Source organism: Stegastes partitus, unplaced genomic scaffold (assembly GCF_000690725.1).
Source record: "Stegastes partitus isolate 25-593 unplaced genomic scaffold, Stegastes_partitus-1.0.2 Scaffold103, whole genome shotgun sequence".
In the NCBI taxonomy this organism is placed as follows: domain Eukaryota; kingdom Metazoa; phylum Chordata; class Actinopteri; family Pomacentridae; genus Stegastes; species Stegastes partitus.
In genome coordinates, this window is record NW_007577834.1 from 755,141 (window position 1) to 780,496 (window position 25,356).

The 25,356-nt window shown below is 40.9% G+C and overlaps 1 protein-coding gene across 3 annotated transcripts in view; it reads left to right on the top strand.

The window, feature by feature from the left end:
* The first annotated feature begins 50 nt into the window (after positions 1-50).
* The window catches only part of usp45 (ubiquitin specific peptidase 45), a 32,711-nt gene continuing 7,405 nt past the window's right edge, over positions 51-25,356 (top strand). The window contains exons 1-11 of one of the 3 annotated variants that reach the window (XM_008277626.1): positions 51-127; positions 241-338; positions 1,546-1,656; positions 1,997-2,166; positions 2,764-2,864; positions 3,244-3,344; positions 10,671-10,822; positions 12,243-12,338; positions 12,988-13,118; positions 22,712-22,799; positions 25,014-25,095. In XM_008277626.1, the coding sequence (XP_008275848.1) occupies positions 1,554-1,656; positions 1,997-2,166; positions 2,764-2,864; positions 3,244-3,344; positions 10,671-10,822; positions 12,243-12,338; positions 12,988-13,118; positions 22,712-22,799; positions 25,014-25,095 (1,024 nt within the window). In that variant the 5' untranslated portion in view covers positions 51-127; positions 241-338; positions 1,546-1,553. Of the gene's footprint in view, positions 339-1,545; positions 1,657-1,996; positions 2,167-2,763; positions 2,865-3,243; positions 3,345-10,670; positions 10,823-12,242; positions 12,339-12,987; positions 13,119-22,711; positions 22,800-25,013; positions 25,096-25,356 lie in introns of all 3 variants that reach the window. The other 2 variants (XM_008277625.1, XM_008277627.1) reach the window with 2 other exon arrangements.

Consider the following 25,356-nt stretch of genomic DNA (forward strand, 5'->3'; position numbering starts at 1 on the left):
TGAATGCAGCATTAGGCCAGCCTGAGCTGCCGTACTGCGTCACATGTTGACTAGTGTTGCTAGTTAATGCAACCGAAAGCTTGACACATTTTTAGAAAGTCAAACGCAAAAACGAAAAGGTATTAAGGTAACTGTTCTGTTGTCGTTGGTACCGCATACCTGTCGTTGAAATGCCTTAATATATCCGTGTGTTGTTGGATAAAACACACCTGTTAAAGGGTTTTTTTGTATTCCTACAAGCTAATGTAGCTCGCTTGTTTGCTAGCCAGGAAGAGTTGACATCTCACTGTTGGCTTCATCTTAGCTAACACAGTCAACAGAGGAGCTGACTTAAAGAGGTGAGTTCATGCCGATTTTATGTCGATTTTTTATACGGAGCAGGGCTTCGTCTGTAGGGGAAATTTCTGTAATGATCACCATGAAGGCCTTTTTTTGCTCACCTAAGCTAAACTGGGCTGTTAAGGCCTCTTAGCCTTACTCTTGCCTATTATTAGTTATCCATAGGACAGTATCACCTTTTATCTTACTCGCTCACTGTTTTTCAGTGGCCTGCTGTGCACTCGTAAGTATTGAAACAGTTAGCCTCAACATTCTCTGTAATTTCGCCACAGTAGTCCATTTCAGTGATTTAAATCGTAATCTGATTTTTAGCTTGAATTATGGTTCAGGGTAGCACCGTAAGCACTGAAGAGAATAAATCAGAAATGACACCCGGGCAGCAGGCCAATCATATGTCACGTGTAATTATGGAGTATTAAGAAACAAGTGTGTGCAGTTTGCATGTTCTCCCCGTGCAGCATGGATTCTCCGACTTCCTCCCACAGTCCAAAACATGTTGAAGTCAATTGGTGATTCAAAATTATGAGCAGGTGGGAATGTGAGTGTGCTTGGTTGTGTGTCTGTCTATGTGACCTGTTCAGAGTCCCCTGCCTTCACCCTGAGTCAGCTCTAAGGCTCCAGCCTCCTGCCACCCTACAGACGACTAAACAGTGTATAGATTATGGATGGATGATTAGTTTCCAAGCTTCATAAATATAGTAAACATTACGAAAAAAGTCGAATTCGTCTTCAATGAGTCTTGTGCGTCTGTGACTTTGAAACACCACAAAAGTGTACAGTAAATGTTTCAGTGCAAGAGTAACAATTCGTACATCTAAACAGGGAAGATGCAAGTATCTGATAGTGTGATGTTGGGCAGTTTTTCATTGCATAGAATGTAAGATTACTTCTTTTATTTGGCGCTACGATTCTTTCATAGTTATCTATTGTCAAATAAACACCTTCGAATAAAGTTCCAAGATGGTATATTACTGACAGATTTGAGTGATTTTAAATCCTCTGTGCTTTAGCACAAGACATCAGAAAAAACATGTTACTGTACATATACCAATGTAGTGAAAGTACTGCATCATAAATAAAATGGTAATGGAAGTTAGGGAACAGTGCACGCTTTGTTATGTGAAAATGTTGTTCTGTAAACAAAATTAAGTTGGGGTAACGTAGTTGTGTGTGAAACCTAAGTCTGCTCTCCGTCCTCCCTTTCAGAGCTCCAGATGCGGCTAAAAGATCCCTTCTCTTTGAAAGCCGCCGATATGACTAAGCGGACTAATAAACCGAGGAAACCTCGAGATGAGGAGTCATCAGATGAAGTCAGTGGTAAGTTGCTGGAACGGTACATGGCACCAAACTGTTCAAAATAGAACTGTGAGGTCTGATTTGGCTGAGTCCTGTACAGCACAGTGGATAGTGGGGATTAACTCTTTAGTTGTGGTCAGAAAGCAAGACAAATATTTAAGATACGCTATGGCATTTTCTCAGAAAAATGTTTACTGAGTTCATCAAATAATTTATCAAGTACATTTATCCACTGACTGTTTCCAGTATTAGAAACACAACATTCCTTTCAGCTGAACTGAGATCTTTTTGTAATTTTTTTAATGTTGTGAACTGACCCAAAGTATTTGCAAGGGACTATTATGCATTGTCTTTTAATCAGGACTGACCTGCCAGCATGTGAGTAAAGCCGTGGACCTGAGCTCGGTGAAGAAGTCCGTCCTCTCAAGCGTGTGGTTGGTGTGCTCTGAGTGCCTAAAGGAGAGGACAATGATCGATGGAGAGCCAGCCGCATCCCACGACATCCTGGTGTGCTTAAAGTGTGGTTTTCAGGTAAGATTTGTTGTTTTCATTAAAACATAATAAACATGGTGCACATCAGACATTGTGGCTGAGCAGCCCATACAGTGAATATTTTGTTTTGATTATACCTGTGTCAGAGGAACATTAAAATGAATATCCTAGAGTCACAGCCATTTTAATTCTGCTGTATTCTAATTATGCATCTGAAGGCAAGCAAACAAGGTTTAGAGAGAAAAGACAGTCATTTAAAAATAAAACAAATGCATTGTGAATAAGAATGTGTTCATTTTCCACCACAGATTTGCTTAAATTTGATTGCAGCTTCAGAATATTTCTTCTTCACTTAAATGTCACAACTTCTTGTGTTCTTAAATAATTATATGAAAATATGACAGATTTTGGTTATAGTCCCCACTGTATGTGTACATGAAGTGTACTCTATATTGTTAAAGGGCTTACAAATGATTGCTTTTTCCCCCCCGCATAGTTGTAGCTCAACCACATGGAAAGTTGGGGTTATTAGGTGGAGCCACAGTTATTAAAAGTGGGCTTGACCTTAATGTGTTAATGTGTATATCTTTTACCAAATATTTTAAACAAAAAATTGTTAAATGAACTGTCTCACAGGGCTGTAACCAGTCAGGGATTCAGCACGCTGTCAAGCACCACCAGGCTTTCCATCCAGAGTCGCACTGCATCACCATCAGCTTGAGCACGTGGAAGGCCTGGTAAGAAACACAGGAATTTAATTGTGCACGGTCATAAAAAACAAAAAAACAGCCTAAACACAGTGGTGTGCTTTTTGTGGTGTACTGCCATTGTGCAATCTTACATTAAAAAAACAGTAGAGGCTGGTGGGCTTCCTAATTTTGGCTACAATAGTTTTCAAGATGTTTATCTAGAAATTTGTCATAGTTTTTAGGTTTATACATAATAGCTCTTTTTTTAGTTACTTGATAGTAATGCTTTTTGAAACCCTTGTGACATATAATGAAGTCCGCATCTTCCAATAAATTCTGTTTTGAGCCCTTTTATTGAGTGTTGTTGAGTTCTAAAGGACTTTAAGACCTTTCTGTGTCTGTTCACTACCGTCTCTGATTGTAACAGGTGCTTTGAATGTAATGAGGAGCTCTCTACTCACTGCAACAAGAAGGCTTTGGCGCAGACCCTCGACTTTTTACAAAAACACTCTGTCAAGGCAACATCAGGTGAGGTGGCAACATTCTGGAGGTCTGCAATGTTTGTTTCAGCATGACTGAAGTCAGTTCAGTAAAATATTCTTTTCATTTAGCTACCTCTTCTTCAGTTAAATACAGACAACTGATGATGTATTATTATGAAGTGATTTTTTTAAATATTCTGCACTGGATGAATTTTCAGAAACAAAGACAATTACACCCTGACCGTATAATAATTAGTGGCCAGTGACAGTTCAGTGTCCTGGTATTCAGATGAATCAACTTACCTGATCACAAAAGTTCAAATTGGATCTTCTCAGTGATCTGCATACATTCCAGCTGTTGACTGCAGTGCACCTGCTCCCCCTGCTGGCAGTGGTCATCTGGTGTGTTGTTTTCAGTGTGGAGACACCCCGCATGTCCACGATTAGGGAATACAACAGTGAGATGGGTGACACCACTCTGAGGTTCAGACCTTATTTTCTAGGGATGTAACTACTTTGTTTTTTAAAGCTGTTTAGGACTTCAAGACATTTTTTTCTTGCCTGGTGTAGGTAAAAAAAATCAGTTCAAGAGCAGCCTGTCACAAACATGTGAAATAGCACATGTAGTAATTTTACTTACCAGGAAACATATGAATTTGAGTTTGAAGAGAGTCTGACTTGTGTCACAGTAGGTTCCATTCACACTGAGTCTGGGCAGCCTGACTTCCTACCTTCAGTATTATGTCCTTTGACCTCATTCAGGCCACCTGAGCCCTCCTCTCCCAGTCAGTCAACCATATAGATATCAACCCCCTCCTCCTCTCTCCATATTTACACACATACACCTTCTGTCCCTGAATTCCTGCACCTCAACTGCTTTGTGCCCATCATGCTGAGTGACCTCCTAACAGACTGTAGCTGATCAGGTTGGTGGGCATCACCACTTGTGGTCTTACTGGCCTCTCAGCACAGCCCCCTGCCCGGTGCCCAGTAGCCAGTGGCCAGAGGCCAGTCGCCAAAGCCGAGTAAAGCTGGTCCCCCAACTCAGCAATGGCCACAGAGTTACAGAATTGGTTCCGCAGCAATCCCCCACCCTCACCCCCACCTTGCACATCGCATGACTGCACATATTAGAGGAATTAAGCGCTTGAGCGATGCTTCCCGGCTGGGTTCCCTGAAGAACAAGAGCAGCTGCGTGGGGTTCAGCCTCTGCTCTGTCATCCTTTGTCTTTCCATTGCTATCTGTTTCTGTCCCATGCATCCTCTGTTGAGCTGCTGTATGTCTCACCACCTCTGGGCCTGTGTGCTGCACTAGTGGGAGCCAGGGTCCTCAACAAGTCAGAGTGACTGGATCTTAACAGCTGGAGCGCACTAACCCTCAGTGGACACACAGACGCTCACAGATACACACAACACAGAATGTTGAAAATAACTTTTAAGTCAAGCACCAACACCAATGCACTCCTTCCCTGCAGTCTGTACTATACACTTATAAAAGGTTTTAAGGCTGAGTAATAAAGTTGGCTGAATTCTCATGGCACAATGTATTCTTTGCAACACAGAGGACAAGCTCTTCCTGCCACAGTAAATCTGAATAACTTTCATTTTCCAAGTACATTGCATACCTGGAGAATTTTCAGATTTTACAAAGTAAAAGGTGCTTTGAAAGTGCCTATATAGTTTGTGTTACTCACTTACAATCAGGCATACAGACTTTGAGGGACAAATAGGGCCAAGAAATGAGCTCAAGTATTCAGATAGTAGATGTATAGTTGGTTGGCAAATTTTACTATCACTGTTCCTTAGATTCTTTGTTCTCCCTGTGATGCTGTTCTTGATTACAATATGCATTGCTTGTAGATAAACTTATGCATAGCAGTGTCTTGACCCAATGAAGCAAAGACTGTGATGGAGCTGTGTGTGTGTTTTGATTTATATGTCTGTAAATGTTGTATACACGGTGTCAGGCAATAGTCCACTGTTGGTGGGAATTGATCTTCCAAGCTGGGCAGTTGCTACCTACAGCTCTCCTACAGCTTTGCCTCTTTAAATTACCTGTCACCTTTCCTCACACTCAATTGTTCCACACCGGTTGGCCAAATGGGTATAGAAGCGGGCAGCCATTGTTGCAGCAAAATAGGAGGTTGTTGCCTGTTGAGAAGCTTGTGAAATTGCATTCCAGTGTGAAGGCCAGGTTTTCTCAAGAAGCCGCTGTTGTACTCTGTTTTCCTATAGACCTCCAGCACAAAAGAGCCCCGGCAAGGATTTTTTTCAGAATCTATAATAATTTTGTACAACAACAGCTCAGGGAAGAAAGAAAGTCGATTAACTGTGCTCTCTCACCATCAAGGCCTTCAACTCAAGTGCCAGAGTCCCAGTAAAAAGCAAATTGACCTCAGGGAGCTAGACTCCAGCTTGTAACACAGCTGGGGAGTCTTTGTGGAGCAAATTAAAATGTTGGTTCTGAATAGACATCAGAGCTTGTTTCTCATTGGAATCCGTTAATTCTTTCTTGTTTTATAGTAGTGATTGTTATCAATCAGTATTTCTGTATAATTGTGTTGTCATAATAGGTATATTACTAAACTGTGTGTACATTCTTGTACTCTTTTATTTATTTATTTTTTTTGCATCATTTGACAGCACATGCAACATGAGCAAAAATACTTTCTAGCTTTTTGCTATAGTTATATTGTTAATTTGATTACCAGTGTCTTCATTATATTTAGACTTGATTTCTAGTAAACCAGTAACAAAGCTTTTTATCTATGAACCATTTAATCTTTAGGTTCTTTTGGGTAAATATAAGGAAAGTAGAATAAAGCAATGAAGCTAAATTTGATGCACATATATACAGTAATCTGTATGCTCACCTGCATGCTCCTATTAAAGACTCAGCACATTAAAGTTGCATCAGCTAGATTCCATCATCAAGATTTAAAAGCATTTATTTGTCATTTCACCTTTGGTATCTAGTTTTTCAGCTAAAACTGTGAAACAACTGTCCTCTATAGTAACAGGTTTTAGCTTTTAATAATGCCGGCGTTTGTGATACTCACTTTAAAATTCTTAGTGTTGTCAGTACAGTTACATGTCACAGATACATGCTGGTTTTTGACAAAATTCACCTTGAAATTTCAAGATTTTAAACATCCAACTTTGTATTTTTGCAGTGCTGAATGGACTGCTATCCTTTTTTAGAAGGAATGATTACATTCTCTCTCTCTGAAGATGCACATTTGTGTCCACCCTGTTCCTGGCCTCAGTTTTTCTAGAATTATACCTCCACTGTCTTCTCCTCTGAGAGTCTTTGGCCATAGGCTGAACTCTAAGATATGGTGTTGTAGGATTACTGTGCCTTTATTCACCTGGTTTTCTGCCCCTGGTTGTTGATTTTGGAAACCATAGTCTTTAGTTTACCGTCAGTTCAGCTTTGCCGAGTCAGTAGCCAGTAAGATGCTTGTCCCCTGGTGGTGCTTTCATGGAGGTAATCAAGAGTGATTCTGTCTTTATTCCCACCACCGCACATGAAAGTAGGCCAGATAGTGGGTAGCAAAGTGTGTGTGCGTGTGTGTGCGTGCGTGCGTGTGTGTGTGTGTGTACGTAACATGGCACTGGGTTCTCTTGGCCTCAGATGGCAAGGAAACAGGCTTTTCATGCCCTGCAGTCACAACAAATTAGCGAATTAATAAGACATTTGGTGTTGCTTGGCCTTCCTCTTGACTGCCTGCTCTGCATGAAGTGAGCTGGCCACGGCCCTCCACACTGCTGCACTGTAAGTGAACATAGATGCATGGATGAAGCCCACTGGCCATACAATTTGACAGTGTCAGCTCAACTGTGAAGCATATTAAGAAGGCTGTAAAGAGATGCTTTGAAATTAGATTTTTATAACATTTTTGCTTTTTTATGTTGGTATAAAATAAGTGGCAGTTAGACTAAAAAAAGCCATTGTTGTAGATCTGGTACACTTAAAACTAAGTTCATACACAAATCAAGTCCTTTCTGTTCATGAATTGTTTCACAAGCTAGACTTTCTCACATAAAGTCTGGTGTTGGCCTTGCTGATAACACAATGCAGCACAGGCGTGACAGAACAGTGGATTTTTTTTCAGAGACTTCAGGAAAGTTTGCAAGTTTTTTCTTTCACAAGTGTGCTAGTACTGTTTCCTGTAAAAGTAAGCAAGTCTCATGTTTCTTTGTATATCTCTTGTGTGAAAATGAGCAGGGAGTGCAGGAGGTGTTGGTGTACATGCGTGCATGTGGATGGGCTTGAGCAGCGTGATGCTTTCCCCTGCCCTGGGGAAAGGCTCCACAGTGTCACTGCTGCCCATACTCGGTGGCTGAGCAAGGAGGGCCAGGTGGTGGTGCCGAGTGCAGCACAGTCAAGCGTGGACGCAGCGCATGCTGACATTTGCCTTCGCTGACTGCTGCAGGGAGAGGAAAAATCTGCCTTTCCATATGCTTGTGCTCGTTGCAACCCTTCCCTCCACCCACTGCTCCCCCACACTGCCCTCTTCTGCCCCCCTCCCTCCAGTCTCAACCAGATGGCTCCCTGAACATTGTTTACCTTGGGTGACGGTCCCAGATGCAGTGTGTGTCCATCGGCATCCCCATTCCGCCCACTTAGTTTCCTCATTCCTCTGCTCTCTCTTAGCTCAAGTGCCAGTCACAGCTCTTACACTCAAGTTGCATCAAGTCTGTTGATTTTGACTCCCCGCGCACAAACACCACAACAAGAAGACATACTCATTTACACACCTTTTCGCTCTCTCAGTTACTCGCTCTTCCTCTTAGTTGTCCACACTTGGATAAACATATATTTTCACACCTTTCCAGTTTCAAGCCAAATCCCAAAATACAGCGTCTGTTTTTCTTGATCAGGGCTGCTGTCTTTCCTCATCTCTGCTTGTTTTCCATGCATTGTGTGTGTTGACATATGGGAGCTCCCTTATGGCTGCATATTGAAGATGAAAATAGGCCTCCAGATGTTGCCTGCACAGAGGGCCAGATGCATTTAGCACCACTGGGTGGAGCGCATCAGCAGCATGTCGTCCCGACAAGCTGAACCTCACCCCTATCTTTTTGATCCCAAAACTACAGGACTTAGCAGCACTGAACACTTTGCTATTAAAACAATGCAAATTTCCAGCAGCAGTTGATAGAACCAAGACGTGTAAGTGTGGAAGTAGTTGTGGTTTTTCTTCTCACAACTGTTTAAAAAAATAAATAAAAGTTGCCCTTTTTCTTCAGCTTCTTTTCAGTGGAATTTGATGGAGTATAAAATGCAAATTGTCAGGCCACGCGTAAAATGTCCAAGGTTCACATTCCAGCAACTGTGACCAGGACACTCATGTTAATGTCCTTGGCCTTGAGGAGGAAAAGCTTGCCGGGTAGCGGCCAGCAGTGGGCTTACCCACCGCTGTAGGTTGAATGGCTTTGTTCAATAAATGTGTTCTGTACAAGTAGTGGTTCTATAAATTGAATGTGTGCAAAGGCAAGGCCATTTGTGTGTTGAGGAGAAGAACGGCGAGAGTAAAGGTGCAGGTTCTTATGAAGGTTTATAGTTCAATTGAATCTCCGTGGTTTGGGCAAAGGTGGGTTCAGGCTCATGACCCTGCTGCCGGCCTGCACTCTTGACTGGCTCATATTTGTAAAGTTTTCATGACCCAAACACTTACTGTGCTTCCAGCATTTCTTTGATTTCCCTGCAGCCTCTGGGCCTTAAGCTTTCCAAGCAGGAAAAAAGTAATTGAACTTTTAAAAAAAGAATATGTTTTATATCTTGTCAGTCTAGCTCTACAGCAATGTATTTTTAAACTAATGTAAAAAAAGAAAAAAAAAAGTTCTTCTTTTGTCTCAGAATTTTAATAGTACATTAAAGAATTATTCTTTCTTTCTTTCTTTCTTTCTTTCTTTCTTTCTTTCTTTCTTTCTTTCTTTCTTTCTTTCTTTCTTTCTTTCTTTCTTTTATTTTGTGTGGTTGTGTGGTTGTGACGGTGTAGTGAACATTGTGCAAACTCTGTGTTGATGTACACAAGAATGCTCCAACAGCCAAGACTGATTGACTGCAGCTAAAAAAGATGTCAGCTCCCAGAGTAAACTTTGGATGGCATTCAAAGTATAATGTCATACATCCAATGTCATATCTTGTTTTCCAGTGTTTTGGCTGTTTTTGAACACAGTCTGAAAAATTGGATGTAGCCTTGATCATAACAGTGGAGAATGTTCCTGCTCACTTCTACAGTGCTCTGACAAAAAATAGGAATTATTCTAAAATTTCTGCTGTAACATATCTATCTCAAAACCTCATTGCAAGATTATTTTGATTTTAAGCATCCAAATATGTATTTAATAGACACGAACAAGACTAATATATACTAGAACCATTAGGTACTGTATACTGTGTCATAGAAAGACGAGGCACTATCCTGAGCTTGTCACTCATTGTGGAGCCCTGCATGAAGCTAAACACTGGAACTTTTTAAACATCACCTTGAGTGGACCTATTAGCCTAATTTTGCACCTTCTAGTGTAACTTATCTGCCTGAATGTATTGTTAGGTTGTGTTCTTCCATAGACATGTGTTTCCAAATGGCAACTGAATTCTACACAAACTTGCTGTAGGCACATGTTTGTTTGTTTATTTAGATGTTTTTTTTTTTAAAGTTAATGAGCCATCTAGTGGAATAGTCAAACAACTAATGTATTCCTTGTCAGTTAGTTCATCAGTAGCTACTAACACACATCACTATCATATTACTGCCGTCATGGTGTTAGCTTCATTGTTATCTGCTGGCACGCCATCAGCTCACACAGTTATCGTACCAAGTCTGTCCCCAGCAGTCTGTATGCCACTGTTAGATTCTGACCATCTGTGTCTTAGTTTCTGTCGAAGGTTAGTTTTGGTGATCAGGAGTAACAGCTGGCTCTGGAGAGCCATCTCTCCAACCCCAGCCCCCACCCTTCCCTCACTAACCAGCGGAAACTTCTACAGCTGTCATCTGCTTTCCCAAATGACCTAACTCTCCTTCCAGCTGCCGTCACAGCACCCTGCTCCCAGCCCCAGCCTTGTTTCAAGGCTAAGCCCTTTTTTTTCCAGTATTCCAACACAATCCCAATTAAAAACAAGCAGATTTTTTTTTTTTCAGTTGCAAGGCCAACTTCCACTCTCAATTTTAGACCAGACACCACCTTAGCTGCAGCTTCAAGCTCTACTTTAAAGTAACCTCAAAGTAAAAGTCACTTCAGGGTTTAGAAATTGAATCTTTTGTCGGTTCCAAAGACCATCTATACAGTCTATTACTTAGCTTATATTCATCTAATGTATATCTTTAAATTTAATTATCTTTCTGTTTTTCCTGTTTTCCAGCAGCATCACCCAAGATAATTAAACTGCGAGAGGAACCATCAGACTATGCTGACCCTCCCAGAGGCAAGAGTTCAGTCATCAACAGCACTCTGGTCCCGGTTAAGGGAATCAATAACCTTGGTAACACCTGCTTCTTCAATGCTGTTATGCAGGTTGGTACTGATGTTACTAGTGTCACTATTATTAATTATTAATGCCTTTTCTTTTGTTTTTTTAACCTGTATCTTGCATAAATGCTGTGGTTGTTCAATGTTAGGTAAGGAACCACAAATTTAGAAAACGTTTGCAAGTGTGCTTTATTGTGCATTGTCAAATGTTGTGATTGCGTTCTATGCTGTTTTGTAGGGATGATGCCTTATCAAATAAGGTATTTGTGATTGCAGGTATAAATATGTCATTTTAAATGTGAAGCACAAGCACATCATTTTAAAGTGGATTTCTTAATGTTAGCAACCTGCTTGCAAGTTACTGCTTTATCTCCAAAGACCCTGTATTAGCCTAATAAATTACAAGGATTTCCATTTGAAGATGACAGTACAAATATGTATGCCCTTACAATCTTGTTCAAGTGCTTCTACTTAGGAGTCTGGTCTATAGTAAAACAGATTATGGTCTTACAATGACTGTGAAAGTACACAGGTCATTTTGTATAGTATATTCAATGCAGCAGTAAATGCAATGCTGGCGTGGACACATTCACCTGCCCGTACACGAGTGGCACTCAGTTGGTGCAGAGCATGTTCACAACACAACACAGCTATAGAGCGTCCTCAGTCTTTCTCTGGTCATGTCATGGTGACTGCAAACTGACATGGCTCTTTAACAATGAAGCTGTTTTTTTCCGCCATTTTGTTAATCACCCTCGGGGTCTTCCTCGTTGATTGAAATTCGAGTGAGCACGCTTTACATGCTTTTCCCTCCCTCTCCCTGTCTGTTTGTATTGTCTCCTTGAAAATTGCAATCTTTCTGGTGAAAACACATAATTGTCAGAGGATGAGCTGTGTCTGTGTTCACAATGCCTGCTTCATTGTGGGTTTTCCATAGCAACAGTCTGTATTGCCAGGATGTGACAAAACAAATATCTCTTGAAAAGGAAGAAAAAAGATGCTTCTCTAACATGAAGGGACAATGACTGCTTCAGGCGATCTCTTTGCCAAGGATCTTCTCTACATTTGAAACTCACAGATCATAGATAATTTTGAAAGACTCTGTCAACATAATGAACTCACCACACGTTTCCTAAATCCTACTAAAATGGAGATAACATTTCACAAGGGTATTTTAATTGACCACACTGAATTGCCACAAGCTAGGTGCAGATACATTTTCATATCTCTGAATGATCATATCTCTGCTTGATATTTTTTCTTGTTCACTTTTTTATGTTTTTTTGTTGGGCCTTGAAAAATAGTAAATTGTGTGCATGATGAGTTTGATCCACTGACTTTTTTTTATTACTTTTTAAATTTTTTTAAATGAACTAATGTCATACCTTATCAATATTTCACCAAGTAGTATTCAATCCACAGATGCATTAAATTGTACCTAAAAATAATTCTGTTGTCCCCCCAGAACCTGTCCCAGACACACATGCTCATTGACCTAATCCAGGAAGTGAAGGAGAAAGGGTACAAACTGAGGATCTGCCCCTCTGTTGAGTCCAACCTGGTACAGTTTGCTACAGTTTATTCTGCTCCTTCATAATGCCTTTTTAGCATTTGATATAAAAATGCAACTGACCTTTCTTTTGAAGAGAGATGCATGACAATATCGGCATCATTGGTGTTGACTAATAAAGGCTTTAAATTGAAATATCAGCATCAGCCCAAAATGAGCATTGGCGGGCAGGTAGTGTCTGTCAGGTTAAAAGTTTAGCTTTGTTTGGGAATGTTTTTAAATGGAAGAATATGTGGTTATCTCATTATCAGCAATTGGCCAAAATGAGTTGGAAACTATCTATATGCGAAAACCCAAAGTTGTATATCCCTAATTTTGAAATTACCATTCATATGTGTTGCATGAAAAAATATATTTGACAATATAAATTTAAAAAATGTAGAATATATTCTTTGTAAAGCGGTCGTGTAAAATGCCAATTTTGGGGGGGATCTTTTATTTGAACTTTAAAGCTACAACATGTTTTAGGACCTAAAATTTAAGGCTTTCTGTTACTGTTTAAGAAAAACGACTAACACTGAATGTATAACATAGAAGGTAAACCTGAATACTGCTTTATTATTGTGTTGCCCTCCAGGATTGCAGCTGTTCTTAACGTTTGGGAACAACACTTATTTCTTTTTGTCTCTTCATATTCCAGAGTCCACTGACTGTAACGCTGCCCAGTCCAGAACCCCTGACTGCAGCAATGTTTCTCTTCCTCCAGAGCATGAAAGAGTCAGGAAAAGGCCCCATCAACCCTAAAATCCTCTTTAACCAGCTTTGCCAGAAGTAAGATATCAACCTACTATATCCTTTCACTCTAGATCCTCTCTTTTCTGTGCCTTCATGCACGGCAACTCGCTGGGGCTTATAATCCTTGGTATTCATGCAAGTAGTTAAAACAAACATGAGCTGTATAGTAAAATAATGTCTGTTGTTAGAGGGACTAGAAATCTTTTATTTTATTTGCGGTCAAACTTTTTGTGTCACTGTTGTTACAGCCTCTAGAGATGCTGTAGATTTGATAAACCTTCAGGAATGTAAAACAGCAATTTTTAATGATGATTATAGTATTACCAGTGATGATACACTCGCTTCAGATTCCTGTAGATATTCGATCTCCGGATCAATGAAGTCATCAGACTGTGCTGTAATAGTTAGTACTGCAGTTTTCCATCATCACCACAGCAGTTCACAACACAAGAGCCACAGCTTTCACCTGCTGTCATCCTTTCACTGCAGTGGGGAACACTTCAAACTAGCCAGACCCAAGTAGCACCTGGTCTCGGCTGAGTGCCTTTCACCCACTCTAACCTCAACATACACAGAACACACTAAAGGCACTGTACCTTATCAAATGTCCAGCAGCATCTAGCCATTTGTGGCTCTTGTGCTACTTGCCACACTGCTGTGCCACCTGTGTCGTATTTGATCCAGAGCATGGCCTAACAGACTGTGTGACAGGCAGACACACAGCCTGTTTTGTTGTTTTGTTCCCTTTCGCGAACAGTGTGAATATTTGGTTGGCTGACTTCTTGTCGAGCATGGTACACTGCTGGTTGGGTCCACCCTGTTTGTGTGTATGGGGAGGGGGCGGGGGTCTTGCACTGTTTAGTAGTGCAGGTGGGTGACCAGGGCATTTGACGTTGGATGACTGGGTGCATCTCTGGTGCGGCTTTGACAGTTATTCTGGTACCTAGCTTTCATCAGACAGCTACTGTGTGTGTTTGTGTGTTTGTGAGTGTGTGTATATGAGCTGCCACCTCACCTGGCACCACCTCAGCCTTCAACACATATGCAGGCAATTGTGCATTCAGACAGTGAGCACTGCACACACCTTTGTGCTCTCATACATGTCTAATTTCAAGTAGGGCTAATCTATTCCACTATCATGCATTTAAATGAAAAAATATGAGTTTCAGCCTCAGCACCCATTATCCATACTCTCTGCTTATCACATGTAAACTAATAAAGACCAGTAATTCACTGTTTAGTACGTCCATTCTGTGTATGTTTAAATACAGATATGCTAATCTCCATTTGCCAATTGTTTTCAGTGCTTCAGAAGGGTGAAAAATGTAGAAATCAGGGTTTAAATCTTTAAACATTTTGCCTGTCTTATTAAAAACATAGTTACATATGTCTATAGCTATATCAGTTCGCAACATTTTTGACAATTGACCAGTTAAATAAATACACTTTCAATAGAAATGATCAAAACAGAACCCATCATCATTACTTACTTTGTTTACTCTAATCTTTACTCTGGAAGATTTTGATAGCCCCCTATTTTTTTTTAACCATTGTCTGACCATTTTTAGACCAAGCTTGAAAGTGATAATAATAATAATAATAATAATAATAATAATAATAATAATAATAAAAACAAAACACAGAACAGCAGTTAGATCAATAATAATAGTAATAATAAGAATAAGAATTTGTTGTACTCTTGATATTTTTGGATATGTGAACATTTGCTATTACCAAAATCCAAACACAAAAAATATCCTCTCCTCTCTTTTCTTGACTAGTAAAGAGTGCATGTTTGCTCTTTGTCCCCTGGTCTCTAAAGCCGAGATGTTGAAGCACATTGTTCAAGGAGAAAACATACCACAGAAAAGGCTATCAGAATCTTCCAGAGCCCAAGGTGACAGGTCTAAGCTTGCTTGTTTATTACAAACAGTCCAATCCCAAAAACAAAGTCTTCTAATACCCTGCAGTTGTGTTTGATTGAACAATTTTAGAATATTCTGATTTATCAAAAGATGACTGACATGAGACTTTATTTTTCAAAGTTATGATTGTCATGTAAAACCTGGCGGCTTTTGTTTACTTATATGCCAGTTGTTTCTGACATCCACAAAGTATACGTGATTCCAGCATTCTCTTCTGAAATGGCCTGGGCTCTTGCAGGCTTCTTTATTAGACTCCTCCACACAGCACCTTCTCTACATTCAGTAAGGTCTAAAGCTTTTAGCTGAAAGGGCAGGGTCAAGAACTGCTCCTGTTTACTTGGACATGTTTTCTCCCATTGTGGCGACCTTTGTGATGGCTGCACTCTGTGAATATGTCCTGCTTTCCTTACATGCCACTGCAAGCTCTTGTCGCTCAAAAAGGTTTGGGTGTGCCCTTGACCTGTGGGGACTGACAGCGCTTTTCCATTTCTCTTTGACTGTCTTTCCCAGTATGTTTGTGTTGACAGACAGGTTAATAAGGCTTTCTGGCTCTGATCAGGGCAGGTTTGAGTGTTTATGTGCAACACCGCAGCCCTATTCAGCTGTTTTGTGTGAATGTGTGTGCGCATTTCCGCTCGTGCGTTCACATGCATTTGACCTCAACCAGCTGAGTACACCACAGCCTGCCTCCTCATCCTCCTGCCAGCGGAAGGGGTCTGGTCTGTGCTCGGACCAGCGCCAAGCTATGTGCGTTGAATGGTCAGCACCACACTCTGTATCTGGTGCCAGGGAGGGTCCCAGCTTGTACTCAGTGTACTACAAAGCTAGTCAGTGGCTAGTCAGAGTAAGCATCAAGACAGGGATAAATAACATTTAATTAAGGGCTCATATTTATGTACCTCCTTTTGGGCACCTGGAATCTGAGGGGCTAAAGCATTATAAAGTACCATTTACTGAGAATGTTACTTATTATTATTTCTCTATCAGTCTGCTAGGATGCACTCACTATGCATGTCTAATGCATGAGCTGGACGCAAAAGGCCACACAGAAGCATTCATTTGCACCTGCTTCTTTCAAGGACTGATTCAATTTTCAGGACAGCCACTGGACACTTTCTTGTATGGAAAAAAAATGAAAAGTACGCTGGGTCACTTCTCCGTCTGTGTACTGTGTATAAATGTCCACATACCCACGTCTTTCAAATATTGTTCATAAGTAAGCCTTGTCAGAAGCCTTTCATCCCTAATAGAAATAGCAGAGGACAACAATGGATTCCATCTAGTGCTGGCATCCAGGTCACACACACCTACATGAACACACATATAGTACACACACATTAAAAGAAGCAGCAGATATTCAGCATTGGTATAAAAAATAATGAAAATGTTGGCAAGTGCTCATATTCTGAGCCAGGGACTACAGTCTAGCCACATCTATTCACTGTGGTCTACTGGTGAATGTAGGAAACCTTACAATGAGGAAGTTGATAGCTCCTTTATGTTCCAATAATGGAAATTAAAACCTGCATAACTAGCACAAGTCGATTAAAATATGCTGCTTTAAATTAGGCTGATTGTTATTCATCTAGTAGGGGTGCTATCAAGTGGTTCATTGCTTGGTTAGATTTACCAGTAGTAAAATAATCAGAGTTCAAATACATTTTTTTGGTGAAACAAAACCTTTTTAAATGTAGGAAGACAATGAGGTAAATGCTAAATTCTCACATGTCAGTTTTAAAATATGTAGTATTCAGCAAACGACAGTAAATGTGTCTACTTGAATCAAAACTAACTTTTTTTAAGACTTTCTGAAAAATACAATAAATTGGATTAAACATATATTTTTCAAGGTGGTTGTTCAGTGATCTCTCCATGGGATTAAAAGTTGTGTTAGTTTTTACAAAATACCTTAAATATGGTGCTAATTGTGAGTGGCTAATTGACTTTCAAATAATTGAGAAAAGTCAGATGTACCTTGAACATGCCTGTTTTTGTCCTATAAATGTCTTTCTGAACATACTGTAGACCATACATAAATAGATAGACTTTATTCTCTGTCCCAAATGGTGACAGAAATTCTCCTTTTACAAGGCTCCAACATTTTTAAAAAAGAAACACATATTTAAATACAAGACACAAGCTCACAAAGTACAAACGTCTAAAAGAAATGTTAAAAAGAAACAGCAGCCGATGAAAAGATATCTCTACTGTTTAGTGTCTTATTTCATTTTGTTCAGGGTGGTTATTGCAGTGGGAATAAAGGATTTTTTTTTTATAGGTGTTTTTGCGGGCCAGTGGGACTTTGAGTCACATTTGTATATTTTGTGGCTGTGTGTGAGTAAAGGCTTAATGAATTTATCATGAGAACTGTGTGGGTGCATTGTGTTGTTCATACGTGTGTGTTTTCGAGGGGGGAGCTTGTGTGGCCTTGTGTCTGGTACTAACTCATCCGGCTATTAATTGTGTTAGCACCGCAGCTGTTTGCATTGGCCAGATTGAGAGCAGCGCTACAGGGCCCTTCTGCTTCTCTCCACTGGGATGAGCTTCCAGACCTCCTCATTCCCACTGATCCTAACCAAGCTTTTAATTTTTTTCCCCTCTATTTCTCTATCTGTCTCTGTCATTTTTCGATCATACTCATTTCTTTCTCTTTTTTTGCTTTGTATTTCTCTCAGTCTTCATTGTTCGACAGACTAGTTCGCACAACAAGAGAGAGACATTCCTTTACTTGATGTCCTTTTTCGAGAGTGGTGACTAAATGACGTGTGTGTGTGTGTGTGTGCAAGTGTGTGCAAGTGTGTGCAAAAAAAAAAGGGCAAAAGAGACAGAGATCATGTCAGTATAAGAGTGTGAGGGTGACTTTGGGCTTCTCCAGATCTACTGGTTGTGACCTGTGTTGAGGGCAGGTGGTTGGCCTTTTCTCCCCCAGCTATGGACATCCATTCTTGAGTCATGCATCAGTATGTTATGATTTACATTGACACCATTACTTGGTAATAGAACACTGTGGCCAGATTGTATTGAATTATTGAAAAACACAAATACGTATGAGTTACTGCATAGCTGTTATTAATTATTATGGGATTGGTACCAGCTGTCTGCTGGGTAAAAGAATTGATGACTGGTATTCCTATTTACTAACATTTTTCCAGCCAAGAAAGATTTTTAAAAATTGTCTCTTTAAATTGACCGGCAATATGTTTATACAAGACTATGAGGACCTAAAGTACCAGCAAAGATCTTCCACAGTCGTGTTGAAGGAGTTTACCCACCACTGCTTTCCCCCACCCTCTGAACATCCGCAGCATTTTTCTGATGGCCTCTCTAACCACAAGTGGGGCCTCTTAGTGTGTGTGTGTTGCCCGTCGGACCAACCTGTCCTGTGGTTATGTGGCTGGCTCGGCCCAACAGGTTGCAATGGCTCCAGCCTTGGCTGCCCATCTGCCCCTCACATCTGTCCTCACATCTGCTTCACAGTGGACAGCCAGGGGACGGACCCAAGGAGAGCCTCCCCTCTAACCACTCTGGTATTAATGGCCTGGTGGAGGTCCACCCAGGTTCACTAACAAAATGCAAAGCTAAGAATGAAAGCAAGTGTTGGGCTGATAGCTGCCATGGTGCCAGGGGGGAGGGGAATTTGATGTTTGCCTAATATGACAAGCCAAGGTTCAATTTTCCTGCTATTTTGACATGCCAAAATGCTGGTGTAAACTATGTGTTTGCATCACCATGCAAACTGATGTACATACATATACTTAAAATGAACAGTGACCAGAGAGGCTGATGGTAATTCAATACAAAACACAATAAAGCTTGTGCTTATATTTATTTAAACACATCATGACAGATGCTAAGACAACAATACAAGTGAAACAAGACGTCAATACTGTACTGAATGCAACAAAAGAAAACTATGCAACGAGTATTCATTCCTCAATGGATTTACATTTCATTTATCTGCAGAAAGGAAATCTATTTCAGTATCTCTGTTGGTCTTACTGTTAACAACATTGTGGAGGGGGAGACAATGCAAACTTTGATCTGTTTTTGGTGTTGTTTTTTTAAAAGAAAGAGACATTGAAATGGTTTTAAAGATTTTTTTTTTTTATATGTGTAGAATTATTATCAGCTTCTCTGTTCAGTGTTCATTTCAAGTGTATGTATGGGAGCATTCAACAAGCCTCATTCTATACTAACCACACTTCAAATTCCACTGATAGTAGAGGTCTCAAAAGTTGGTTAAATATCGCTGAAAGACTGCTTTTAGTAAGAAATGAGGATGCATGGCCCCGGAAATTAGTTGTCTCGAGATAACTTTTTAACATTTAAAACGACCTTTCAGGTAAGATGTTGCTCTGAGAGGGAAATTTTGCCAGATCTGAAAACAAATGAAATTCTAAAAATTCTGCCCAAATATTCTACAGAACTAAGTTTTGGGTCCCAAATAACAAATAAGTATCTAAGATTGTGTGGCAACACTGCTACCTGAAGCAACACGTACTATCCCAATCTATTAAGTATGAAATGCTTTGGCTTTAAAATACCTGTCAACCGTATTCTACAGTGACAATCAAACGGGGAAGAAAAGTTTCATACGTTTACTTTGTGAACTGATCATTCATTTGATTAGTTTTTCCCTGGTAAAAATTTTATCCCAAAATAACAAAGCTCTTTACCTAACTCTTTTAAGGTATGGCAAAATTGTGGAAGTGTAGACCAATATGTTATGGAGATTTACCTTTTTATACAGGGGCCCCAAACATTTTTGCTCCATCCCTGGTGGTTGGAGCATACAAGAGCTGTGCGCAGCCACCCACACACACTAACAAGCCTATTCAAACACACAAATGAACAACACAACAGCTTCAAAAATCATACTATTTGATATTAAGTTGATAAAGGCTAGGAGCAGAATACATAAATAAAAACACCCTTAAACCTCACAAGGACTTCATAGATGATCTCTCCGTTCTTCTGACCCACTTATCCACTCTCTCTCCTAATATCATATTACTTGCTGACTTCAGTATACGTATGGACAATAATACCCTTCTCCTCACCAGAGACTTCTTATCCTGCCTTGAAAGTGTTGTTCTCCATCAGTGCATCGAATTTCCTACTCTCACAAAAGGCCATATTCTTGATTTAATCTGCTGCTCTGGTGTCAAACCATCAAACTTCTAATCTGACACCTCGGATCATCTCCTTCCTTACCCTTAAGGATTTAAATATGGATTGCCTCTCCTCCACCATCGATAGACAATTAATCCCCAACCACTTATCCACCCCCGATTAACTGGCTGCTCAGTACATAACACCTTAAACTCAATTCTCAACTCTCTTGCCCCAGTGAAATCCCACTCTGTCTCCTTCACTCAATCTGCCCCCCGGTTTGCACCTGAACTCTAAAATCCAAAGGTTGCCTACTTGAGCGACTCCATTAAAAAAACAGTCTCACTATCCATAAAGAAGTGCATAAATCCCATATTCTACACTCCAATGACTCTATTGCAGTCTCATCCACTCTAATAAAGGAAATACCATGACTGTCTTTTCACTGCCCAAAAAAGTCCTCCAACCTCCGGACTCCCTACCCCCTCATCTGTTCCTCACCTGTAACTCCCTGCTGCAGTTTCTCACTGACAAAATCAACAATATTCACCAGAGCCTAACTGCTGATTCTCCACCCCTCTCCTCCACAGATATCTTCCGGTGATAGAGCATGATGCTCTATCTCACCCCAATGTCCTCACTCCTCTCCCCTCGTTCCCTACCTCTCCCCACTTGCTGCTCCTCCCCCTCCCCCCGAGCTCAGAGTTGAACAGTTTGATGGCTCAGGGAACAAAGGAGTTTTTGGTCCTGTTCGTTTTGCACCTGGGGAGGAGCAGCCTGTCGCTGAACTGGCTCCTCTGGGCGATGATGACAGTGTGCAGAGGGTGGCTGGCATCGTCCATGATTGCCAGCAGTTTGTTCAGTGTCCTCCTCTCTGCCACTGTCACCAGGGAGTCCAGTTTCATGCCCACTGCAGAGCTGGCCCGCCTGATTAATTTGTCCAGCCTCGATGTGTCCCTTTTTGATGTGCTGCTGCCCCAGCACACCACGGCATAAAAAAAGATGCTGACTCTGCCCCCCCTGAAGGCCACCTTCTTCCTGCTGAGTGCAGCTTTGACCTCCTGTTACTATTACTCATACCCCCCTCAACTGTGGTTCCACTCCTACCTCTCTGGTCGCACTCAGTTCATCCAGCTTAAGTCCCTCACCTCCCACCTCTCCTTCGTTACTTCTGTTGTGCCTCAGGGCTCTGTCCTGGGGCCCTTCCTCTTTATCATTTACCTCCTTCTCCTTGGCAAATTTTTCTGTAAATTTAATATCAGTTTTCACTGCTTCACGGATGACACTCAACTCTACCTCTCGACCAAACCCAATTCCACACTCCCTCCCTCCTCCCTTACCTCCTGCCTCTCTAAAATCATATCCTGGTTCACCTCAAACTTCCTCAAACTAAACAGTAATAAAACTGAGCTCCTCCTCTTTGGCACCAAATCCACTTTATCCAAAGCTAACAGTTTCTCCCTGAAAATTGACAGCTCCTCTATATTCCCCTCCCCCCAGATCAAGAGTCTGGGTGTCATCCTCGACATATCACTTTTACTTCTATCCAACATCAATAGCACCATCCGGTCTGCATATTTCTATCTTTGCAATATCTACCGTCTCCGCCCCTTCCTCACCCTCCACACTACCTCCATCCTTGTCCACAGCCTCCTGCATCGATTACTGTAACTCACTCCCCTTTGATGTCCCTCACAAATCCCTCCATAAACTGCAATTGGCCCAGAACTCTGCCGTATGTATTATCTCCAAAACCCCCTCCTCTCACCACACCACCCCAGTCCTCCAAGAACTTCACTGGCTCCAGGTCCAGTTCTGAATCAAACATCCACAACCTCGCCCCTCCCTATCTGTCAGAGCACCCCCTCTCGCTCCTTCAGATCATCTTCCTCCATCCACCTCGCCGTCCCTTCCGCTCGCCTCATCACCATGGGCTACAGATCCTTCTCCCATTCTGCCCCCCAACTCAGGAATTCGCTGCCACCAGATATCCAAAATACCGATTCACTGCCTTTTTTCAAATCCAAACTCAAAACTCATCAGTTTAGAACTGCCTTCTCCCTGTTATTTGCTTGTCCATCTTTATTTTCTTTTGTGGTGTTTTTAATCTGCTGTTTCATTGTCATTTGTTGTTTTTTTTATTGTTTTTACCCTTCTCGTAAAGCGTCCTTGAGTGCTTTGAAAGGCGCTTACAAATAAAATGTATTATTATTATTATTTTTATGTTCTTGTTTATATGTGACTGTGAGGGTCCACACATTCAATGACAGAAAGCAATAGAAAATTTACAATGGGAAATATTGTATGTACCACAAAGCTCTATTGCCAGGTAGGATTTAACAGATGCAACAGTGAAAAGTAGTGAATAGGCCTTGGTAGGGAGGAATTGTAGATCCGCTTTTTTTTTTTTTTCTAAACATTCCAAAGGCTTTGTGTGTGTGGTGGTTTTCTTCTATACTTTTTATACAACTGACTCTTTTCAGTTCAGGATTCATTCCAGCCTTCATGTTATTTGTGTTATTTCCTTAACTTCCTTTTCATAAGTTGCTGTTCCTCTATTTTTCTTCACTTTCATCTGTTTGTTTTTTCCAGAGCTCCTCGTTTCAAGGGTTACCAACAGCAAGACAGTCAGGAGCTTCTGCACTACTTACTGGACTCTATACGAGTAGAGGAAACTAAGGTGAGCTTACATGCATCATATATGTACACACACGCTTGTATTTTAATATTGTAGTTTCTTTTTTTCAATATACTATCACATTTTTTGAAAAGATCTTTTGTCATATACTTTTAAAGTTTGCTTAAGTTTTACTTTTTAATCACAGAAAGGTTCTTTAAATACACCCGAAGTACGCCTTGTACTTCAGGTGTATTTTAGTTCTTTTTTTTCTTTTTTTTAAAATATAGATTCATTTTGAACATTTCTAGCAGCAACAATAGAATGATCAAACACATATATCTAGGGTGCTGTGCCTTTTTTGAAAGTCATTCGTCTCAGCACATGGCAAAGTCATTTTTGTCACTGGCATTTGTTGTCAATCTTGTCAACCCTCTACTTGTACAATATATTCTTTGCTGTAATTTGGTAAAGATCTTAAAATCCATTCTACATTACTGTTGTCATAATGTAAGATGCTCAGCTGTGTTTTTTTTGAGTGGTTGTACGTACTCATATAACCCAATGTCATCTTTTTGATTGGATAGCCAGTTTTTGTGTTCAAACCTTATGGTGCCATGTTTTTGGCAAGGACACAGAACCCCCACCCTCCTAACCCTTCACGGGGCAATTAGGAGACCCCACAGCAGCGCTTTGGAGGGCTGAGCTGGCCCCCATGGCCCCACCAGTGGCTGCATGAACCAAGGAGGAGAAGTTAGCGGGTGTGTTTAGTGGTCAGCCCCGGGCTCAGGAGGGGCCACAGGCAAGGCTCCCCTGCTCCCATTCAAACTTGTGAACACAGACAGTTGTGCCACTTAGGGGACTTGCAAGTGGCACGACCGGCATCATTGTGTGATCTTGGGAAACACACAGCTGCTGAATGAGCTCCAGGGCCGTCCCATTGTGTTTGAGGGTCACCCACGGCCCCCCTCCTGCACACACACACACACACATACACACACTCATCAGCCCGTCTCCCAATCCAATCAAGGAGGTAGAAAGGGAGGGGGTATGGCCTCCTCTATTCATTCACTCAGAAACTCATTTATACGGCTCATTCGGGGATACAGTGGTATTTTAGCTCTACATTGTCAAATATTTTTAACAACATCATAGAAAATAATTCCAGTCACTAACTTTTCTAATAGGCCAAATACACTGTTGAAGTGTTATTGATATTGCATTTTCTCAAATGGGAAAAACAACATAATGCAAAGATCACTTCCTAAACTAACAATAATCAATCAATACCTGATTTCAACCCATCTATGTCAAATTTTTGTGTGGAGTTCCACATAAAATCAGTGCAATTAATATACACACCTTATCTTGTGTGTTAGGAAGAGACTGGTATTTTTGCATTGTCGCCAACCTTTTAGAGGCCCTAAGTGTTTGTGTTGATTGACAATTAGTATCAGAGATCTGAATATGCTAATTTGGCCCAGTCAATTATCACCAATTAGCTGAGACGGTAGGTATTACTCTCTCAGGGCATGGACTGTCCTTCTTTGCCCCGTCTTTATTTTAGTTTCCACCCCTGCACCCCTTGTACCAGCAGCCCTCTTCACGCCCCCGACTCCCCCCTCCCTTGGCCCATCCTGTGTGGGACAGTGCACGCTGTTACTTCGGGGGGAGAGAGAGGGTGCATGGGGGTTGCTGGTAATTAATTAGTAGGAGAGCCACAGCCTGGTTTGACTGTGCTGCCTGAGTGGGGTGCAGACTGACCGGGCTGGAATTAACAGGGCTTTTTGACCTAAATAGCCAGTCCAGTGCGTGGGTCCCGGGACAATGGGGGCTGACTGGTCTCGACTCAGACATAGACCATGGCCAATTATCTATTGATTGGTGCTTTACTGTGGCTGTGCCTCTTCACAGCTCTCTCACCAACACACTCACTGACCATGTCACCTCCAATAAGAGGACCACGCGAATAAAGTATACACACACACACACACACACACACACACACACACACACACACAAGCATGCACAGTTAATTAGGAGATTTATGTGTTAACGTTTTTAGACAAGCACAATAATTATTTTACACTAATGATGCTTATAATGGGTATACCTGTCAAACTCAGCTGTAGGCTAGATTGTGATATATCACTAATGGATGTAATAAAGAAATATTTTTTAAAAATATGAATTTCGGTTATATAATTTCTATAATTAATGTACTACTGAATATCATTTTCAATTTGATTTGTATTATTTTGTGTTTTTTGTTTGTAGAGGGTGAAAGCAGGAATTCTGAAGGCTTTCAACAATCCCACAGAGAAGACGGCTGATGAGGAGACCAAACGCCAAGTCAAAGGTTCATATGAACGCCACACTAGACAGATGGCCAAGATCAATAGTCCCATCTTGTGGCAGTTAAAGGGAATACAGCTCAGCTACTGAACAGTGTGGTCTTTGTTGGATTAACCTTCTGGTCTGGTTTTACATTAAAATTTTAATCGATATTATCAAGGAAATCATTTATATACCTGTCAATTAAACTGAATTACAGTGTTTAACAATCACATAATTTTATTTAAAGCATCTGGCATATAATTAGCAGTAAAACACAATTCCC